Consider the following 8484-nt stretch of genomic DNA (forward strand, 5'->3'; position numbering starts at 1 on the left):
TTTTTGAAACGGAGTCTTGCTTTCTCACCAGACTGGAGTGCAGTGGTGGAATCTCTGCTCACTGCAACCTCTGCCTCCCGGGCTCAAGCAGTTCACCCGCCTCAGCCTCCCAAGTAGCTGGGCCACCACACCTGGGTAATTTTTTTTTATATTTGAGACAGGGTTTCACCATGTTGGCAGGCTGGTCTCGAACTCCTGGCCTAGAGTGGTCTACCCGCCTCAGCCTCCCAAAGTGCTGGGATTACAGGCATGAGCCACCGCGCCTGGCCTTTTTTGTATTTTTAATAGAGACGGGGTTTCACCATATTGGTCACGCTGGTCTTGAACTCCTGACCTTGTGATCTGCCCGCCTTGGCCTCCCAAAGTGCTGGGATTACAGTCATGAGCCACCACACCCAGCGGAAATGTTTTATCTTGATCTAGGTGTTGGTTGGATGGGTGTATTCATACTTAAAAAAAATAACTGAACTGTACAGTTAATATTTGTACATTTAATGAATATTTCACCTCAGTTTTAAAACTATATATATATGCATATGTGTGTATATATATATGTGTGTGTGTGTATATATATGTATGTGTGTATATGTGTGTGTGTATATATATATATGGGGCTAGATGTCATATCTTTCAATTATACTTACATATACCTAATAATACCTAATATTATACCTAATATTATACCTAATAATAGTAATTGTAGTTGCCTACTGATAACAGCAACTAATAACGCTTATTGAAGCTTTACTGTGTGCCAGGGATTTTCTAAGCACTTAATTCCCTAATACATCATGAGGTTTTATTGTTTTCTCCAATTTTACAGACAAGGAAACTGAGGCATGGAGAGGTTAAGTTCACTTACCCAGTGTAACACCGTTGGCAGTCTGGTTTTAGATTCTGTCCAACCACTGTGTGGCACTGCCCAGGAGCATGAGCTCCTTTTCACTGACACTCTTTCCTTCCTGCTCAGAGATGTGCTGAATTTCCTGCGCTCAGGGGACCTGCCACCCAGGGAGCGTGTTCGGGCTGTGTACAAAGAGGCCCAGTACTATGCCATCGGGCCCCTCCTGGAGCAGCTGGAGAACATGCAGCCTCTGAAGGGCGAGAAGGTGCGCCAGGCATTTCTGGGACTCATGCCCTATTACAAAGGTGAGAGTCAGCTGCCCAGGATGGTGGGTATGAGGAAGGAGGTGTACAAGGCATCTGCGAGTCTTTAGGTCTCTACCAGAACACCGAGGGCAGCATTCATCCAGATTACTCAAGATGGGAGGGAGTGTCCTCGCTCCCAGTCAGGCGGGGATGATTCAGGTTAAGGTGTGCCTACCTTGCCTATGACAGGCTAGAGAGATTCCAGTTAAGGTGGGCCTACCTGACCTATCCGTCCCAGTCAGAAAATTGTGTTTCAGAACAGCCCTCGTCCCATTGGTTTCCCTTTGCTGCGCAGAACCATGACCCTTGTTTAAGTTTGTGCCTTTAATTGGCCCCCCGGTCCCTCCCCCGGGAAATCTGTCTTTCCCCTCCTGCATCCTGCCATCTTCAGGACTGTTTCTTTGTGTAACTCTGCTGGCCTGTCCTGCCCCTTCACCCTGGTAATGGGTGTTGTGTTCACGCTCATAGACCACTTGGAGCGGATTGTGGAGATTGCCCGGCTGCGTGCGGTCCAGCGGAAGGCCCGCTTTGCCAAGCTCAAGGTCTGTGTCTTCAAGGAGGAGATGCCCATCACCCCCTATGAGTGTCCGCTCCTCAACTCCCTGCGCTTTGAGCGGAGTGAGAGTGACGGGCAGCTCTTCGAGCACCACTGTGAAGTGGATGTGTCTTTTGGGCCCTGGGAGGCTGTGGCTGATGTTTATGACCTGCTGCACTGCCTGGTCACGGACCTCTCGGCCCAGGGCCTCACCGTAGACCACCAGTGCATCGGGGTGTGTGACAAGCACCTCGTGAACCACTACTACTGCAAGCGCCCCATCTATGAGTTCAAGATCACATGGTGGTGAGTAGCCCTAGTAGGCAAGAGTCTCATCAGGGAGGATGTCCACCCTGCTTGGCGGCTCTGGGAGTAAGATCCCTGAAGGGGCTGCTGACTGCCCCAAAATCTGCCAATGCGAGGACCAAGTCCTGAGGCATAGCTCCTAGGGGACAGAGGTGTAGCTCCAGTCTCCCTGGCTGCACCTCAGGGTCGGGCTCAGGGCTTGCAGCTGCAGGGACTTGGGCCTGCACTCACCTGGCCTTTCCTCAAGGCCTGGTAGTCTTTCCTTGAGGCTGACAGCTATGGCTTGACCAGGAAGTCCCGAGAGGTTTTGTCAACTTCGTGACCTTGCAGGAGAGTTTCTACCCATTTTAGAGCCACGTTACCAAATCGATGTAGGCCTATTTGCTTTCTCAACCCTGTTGAAGCATATTGGTATGAACATGGAACATGATGGGGGATTTACCTGACTAGCCACCCCATAGCCCCTGGCTGGAGAAGAGTGTCTTCTCTCCCAGTGCACCCCTTCTCCTCCAGCAATAGTCCCCCACATTCTTAAAATGTGGAAAGACTTTTTTTTCTGGAACATGTTATTCACCACCTTTTGGAGATTTAATCATAGCTGCCAAAGCTATGTACCCAGTTGGCCTTAGAAAACCTCAGTGTTGACAGCCCCGTCTTAGGACCACGGCTTCTCCTAGCTTCCACCACCTTCCTTGCTTGCAGGGTCATCTTCTCACAGGGCTGGAATACAAATTTCAAAGGCTTCTATTGAAGATTCCCTAAGTGAAGCAGGCAAGATGCCTAGATCTTCTATTACCTTTGACATGTAACATTCTTTTTAGAGGCTCAGAACACCTCCTTGGCTGCTGTCTCATGTGTTAGAATCCAATTTGTGGTGAACCTCTTTGGAAGGGGACTCCCTCTTTAAATGTTGTTGCTTTCCTGCTAACATTCTCCTAGGAGAGCGTCTATTCTGAGAAGGTAAAGGAAGGGCTGGATGAGAGGCACAGCTATCCTAGGAGCTGTAGGAAGACGGAGAAAGCTTCCTTTTGTTTTACTCCTCACATTTCAGAAATAGAAAAAGATTCCCAAGGATCTGTTACTACTGCATTTCCTTCTTGCTCTGTCTACATCCTGGGCCAACAAGTCAGGGTCTGGACATGCATCTCCAAAAGGAAGAGCTATGTAGCACCACTGATCACAACGTAACATTTCTGTGCTGTGTGAAGGGTGTCGCTCTGTAATGTCTCTTCTTCCTGGGTATTATTGAGGGGAGACTTTTTTTTTTTTAAATATGTAAAGAATTGATGTGAGCCAGGCAAATGCTTTTAGTCCCAGCTACTCAGGATGCTGAGGCAGGAGGATCACTTGAGCCCAGGAGATTAAGACTGCAGTGCACTATGATCATGCCTATGACTAGTCACTTTGCTCCAGCCTGGGCAACATAGTGAGACCCAATCTTAAAAAAAAAAAAAAAAAAAAAAAAAGACCAGGCGTAGTGGCTTACGCCTATAATCCCAACACTTTGGGAGGCCAAGGTGGGCAGATAACGAGGTCAGGAGGTTGAGACTATCCTGGCCAACATGGTGAAACCCAGTCTCTACTAAAAACAAAAAATTAGCCAGGTGTGGTGGTGCATGCCTGTAGTCCCAGCTACTCAGGAGGCTGAGGCAAGGGAATCACTTGAACCCAGGAGGTGGAGGTTGCAGTGAGCAGAGATTGCACCATTGCACTCCACTCTGGCAACAGAGCAAGATTCTGTCTCAAAAAAAAAACAACTAACCAAACAACAACAACAAAAAACACAACTAAATTGAGGAGGACAGCCTCACTGGTCTCAGACTTACAGGAGCAGAACATATGAGATGGGCACAGGGAGAGCTAAAGTCTGTGTCCATATGAGGAAGACAAGGTCAAGCCCTGGGACTTTGACTGAATTCCTCTATGGGGCTGGAATGCAGTGACCTTCTGTTCCCTGTGTGGAAACAAAGATTCCAGGGCATGGTTTTGCATTCCTGTTGTACTTTTTTTTAAAAAAAAAAAAAACGGTGGAGTCTTGCCCTGTTGCCTAGGCTGAAGTACAATGGCACAATCTCAGCTCATTGCAACCTCTGCCTCCCAGGATCAAGCAATTCTCCTGCCTCAGCCTCCTGAGTAGCTGGGATTATAGAGCGCACCACCACACCTGGCTAAGTTTTTGTATCTTTAGTAGAGATGGGGTTTCACATTGTTGGCCAGGCTGGTCTTGAACTCTTGACCTTGTGATCCGCCCACCTCAGTCTCCCAAAGTGCTGGGATTACAGGCATGAGCCATCGCTCCTGGCCCCTGTTGTACTCTTTTAGAGGTGGATACTGAGCTCTAAGAGGAAAGGATATTCATGTTCTGAGATCTGTGCTCTCTCCATTGTTCTCATACACAAAGGGATGATCTCTTTTCTGGAGGTGATGTCTCTGCTTAGCCCAAAAACATGCCTCTTGCCTTGTTCTAAGAGAAAAGTCTTTCATTTCGGTTCCTCTTATTGGTGTTACCTACTGCCTATTATGTGCTCATTTTTTTTTGACAGAGAGGCAGACTATCGAGAAAGTCTGTGTGAATAGAGAACAGTTCATTATGCCCAGTGCTTTCAGCAATCTGGCCTTGACCCCTTCACCTTCCCCACTCTGCCATGGGGCATCGCAGGGCTTGGTTATTTAGAGTCCATGCATGCAAGCCAGGGAGAAACTTGCTTGCTCAAATGCAAGTTTGCTCAAAAACAGGTCCTGAAGGCTTGGTTAGGGTTACAGGGATGCTGGGTAAGAACACTGGTCCTGTGTCACTTGCTGGAGGAACCCCCGTTTCTGTGTCACCGTAGGACAAGGCTCTGGGCCAGTAGAGCAGGTAGAGAGGTAACACTGGGCAGCAAGCTGAGTGAAAATTTCTCAATGGAGTGAAAATTCAGTGGCCTAGTTTAGCTATTCTGATGAGAAACTAAGGCCAGGTTGAAAAGTACAATTAGATGTGGTGGGTTCTGGTAACGGCCTCCAAATAAAGGGGTTAGCCCTGTGGAAGTGACTTCTCCCCATCTCATCTCTTTTCAACTCAAAATGGCCAGGCCCAGAACAGAAGAAGGGTCGGGTCTGGAATGAAGGCTCCAAAGGATGAAAGCTTCTCCCTAGTCAGAAGGAAGTGCGTCTTTATAGAACTGTAAACCCCTCTCACTAGACAAGGGACTGGATTCATCTTGCCTTGAGACAGGCCAGTAGTTATCAGTGAGTCAAACCAAATTGAAAGTTTCAGGAGATGGGACCACATGGTGCGATGCTCGCCATAACAAAATTCCTTAAAAATAAAAAAGCTAATGTTATAGCAACAAAAAAGACTGAACCAAACCACACTGAAACACATCGCATTCCAGGGGAGGCACTCTTTGTGTAACATTCTAAATAGATGAAAGGGAATGATCATCACCTTCCTTATTCTACCTCTGCCTTGTTCGCCACACTGCCCAGTGCCTACCATGCAGAAAGCAGTCAGCTGTACTCTGCAAGTTTCTGTTCTTCTTTGCTGGGTCTTAGGGTATTCTGGGAGCTGTCTGAGCCTTGTGCCTCAGGCTTATTAGGTAATATAATCTTCCTGTTATGGGTTGCTTGTTGGAGGACTATGAAGTTGACATTTGTAAGACAGGGTAGAGTCAGCATCCATGTGTAGTCTTGGTCTAAACCGGATCCTGAACAGGTTAAAGCAAACAGCAATAACAAAACAAAAACTACCCACACCGAGCATTCTGATCCCAGTAAGATTTCAAATATTGTCCTTCTGCATATGTTCTATCCATATTTGATTCCAATATGCATTATTAAGCTTTCCTGGGTACTGTTTTGCTGGGGCTCTTGCATGAAGGTGGTGCCTGTCTCATGATCCTTAAAAGAGAGAGGCCCTTTTCATCCAAAGCTGGAGTGTTGGGAACTGGGGTGGGAGAGGCACTTGTGGAATTCTGAAAGAATCATCATTTGTGTATATACATATTGAGTGGGGAAAGATGGGGGTTGGCAAAGGTTGAGGGAGGTGGGACCAAACATTGGGTGTGGGAATAGGCAGTCACCTTGAGTGTGGGAGGTCACCTGGGTCCGTTGCCTTCCTTCTGTACGGTGTTGGGTTTATGTACACAGTATAACACTTCCTGTGTGAGTTCATATACCTGTTTGTGAGTGCTTTGGTGTATGGAGCCTCAGTACTCTCCAAGGGCATTAAAGTCAAGAACTAGAACCTGGGTGCTGTGCCTTTCTTTTTTAGAGATGTGTGCTCATCCTGACCCCCACTTTGCCAGCAAATATATTTTATTTCTGCTTAAAATGTAGTATGTTTGGGGATTCCCCACACAATAAGACAGGCTGTTCTCTGAGACAAGCAGCTGAACTCCTGCCCTGAAAGGGAGGTGGGCCTCTTGAGGACCCTTCTGGAGTTACTCTAGCTTCATCTATGTTTCAGGTGGGCATGAGCCCACCTCAGCCTAGGTACATCTCTGTCCTCTTCTGCTGGGACTTCTCCAAGGAAAGAAGAGACTACAGGTGCAGTCATGTGTGTGGCTCACAACCATGTCAGGTAGTTCTGACATAAGTTCCTCCTGTCATATCACTTCTTTTTCAGTGGGGAAATAAGCAGCTCTAGATTTATGTGAGCATTTGTGAGTGGTTAAGACCCTTTCTTGAGGAAAATGGACATACGTTGCCCTTCCTCTTGAAAGCACAGCTTGACACCTTCCTGGCTAATGAGTGTCCTCATCAAGATGCCCCTTGGAGTCACATCACGGATTAACTAGGAAAGGTGAGTTCTGAAGCACTGAGTAGCTTCATACCCTCCAATTGCTTCCCTTAAATCTGATTATTCTGGCTTCTAAACAAAACCACTGCATCACCTGGGCCAAATGTATTCCCTGACCTAATCACTGAGCAGTCACATAGTAATAGTACACTAATAATACAGATTGGAAACAGAAGCTCACACAGGTATAGCTTCCCCAAAAGCGCTGAGCTAGTAAGTGGAAGAGTCAGGACTCAAACCCAGAGCCCCTTTCTGAAATGCTCAGGGGTGTTCAACAGCAGGATCCTTCCTTCCTTCTGGCAGCTTAGTATCCTGTCTCTGAGGTTCAGGGCTTCACTCTAGCTGACCTGTGAAAATGTGGAAAGCACATACTCTAGAACAAGTATTAGAATGTCTTCATATTTCAGGAAAGGATTCTAGGAAAAAAGAAAAAAAAGTTCATTTTCACACTGCTATAAAGAACTACCCTGAGACTGGGTAATTTATAAAGAAAAGAGGTTTAATTTACTCACAGTTCGCATGGCGGGGAGGCCTCAGGAAACTTCTAATCATGGTGGAAGGTGAAGGAGAAGCAAGTCACATCTTATATGGTGGCAGGAGAGAGAGAGAGAGAGAGAGAGAGAGAGAGAGAGAGAGAGAGGAAATGCTGCTCTTTTAAACTATGAGATCACATGAGCACTCACCCATGCTAATGAGAACAGCATAGGGGAAATCTGCCTGCATGATCCAATCACCTCCCTCCCCTGACAAGTGGGGATTACAGTTCGACATGAGATTTAGGTGGGACAGAGAACCAAACCATATCAGATGTGTAGTCCTTAAGTAGCCCCTACGTTCAGTCAGCTATGTGCCGCTCCACTAAAAAGGACATGATCCTGGCAGACGGCCCAGCCCCAGTAGATTTTTATAATGGAGGTATCCATACTTCTCTCAGTCATTATTAAAACCAAGAAACAGAATCACATAGCAACACAAAACTTGGAGCTTGACCCTCATTAAAAGAAACTTACAGGTTCAGAGTCCAGTTGAAGAAATCTTACATCTTCAGTATTTTTGTAGAGGTCAGGGTGGTATCATGAGTAGGCTTAAGTCGCTACAATGTGTGAATTTTTATAAATGCCTTGTGGTTTAAGCATAGCATCTTCATCACCAACTGTACCTCAGCTGACTCTGTCCCAAGGGCCCATCTGTGTGTGGGTTGCAGGTGTTTTACTGTCCCTCTCATCATGTCCTCTCCACCTCTCCCCCCTGTTAGTAACTGTCCTGTCTTTGGCATTTAAAAGCTGGTTGGCCACTTCAGGCCATGCCTTATCTGGTACCTGTTAGCCAACCATGACAGTGATGCAGTACCCAGGACTGCTTATTCTCTGGCAGGTAGGTACACTCAGCAATGATGTTCCTTGCTTTCCAAGTCAGCTTTTACATCTAGCCTGCTAGGAAATGGAGAGCATTTTTAGTCTCTATAGCAGAAGCAGCGGGGGATCCTGCAGGCTCTCTATCCACTTAAGGTAAGGGAAGTTCTGTATCTACCTCCACAGCAGCTGCAGAGGATGCCTGCAGGACCCCACTGAGCAGACAGACTAGCTTCACCTGCACCAGGAAGGAAGAATCTAATTATTTTGCCTGCCCAGGCATGGTGGTTCACAACTGTAATCCTACAGCACTTTGGGAGGCAGAGGCAAGAGGATTGCCTGAGGTCAGGAATCCAAGCCCA

General features: G+C 47.0%; 1 protein-coding gene across 1 annotated transcript in view; it reads left to right on the forward strand.

The window, feature by feature from the left end:
• Nucleotides 1-3252, forward strand: part of KCTD7 (potassium channel tetramerization domain containing 7) — a 15644-nt gene extending 12392 nt beyond the window's left edge. Inside the window, exons 5-6 of the mRNA XM_037731775.1 lie at nt 971-1149; nt 1618-3252. Coding sequence (XP_037587703.1) covers nt 971-1149; nt 1618-1994 — 556 coding nt within the window. The 3' untranslated portion in view covers nt 1995-3252. The remainder of the gene's footprint in view (nt 1-970; nt 1150-1617) is intronic.
• The last annotated feature ends 5232 nt before the right edge of the window (nt 3253-8484 follow it).

This window comes from Cebus imitator, unplaced genomic scaffold (genome assembly GCF_001604975.1).
Source record: "Cebus imitator isolate Cc_AM_T3 unplaced genomic scaffold, Cebus_imitator-1.0 Scaffold419, whole genome shotgun sequence".
NCBI classification, from domain to species: Eukaryota; Metazoa; Chordata; class Mammalia; order Primates; family Cebidae; genus Cebus; species Cebus imitator.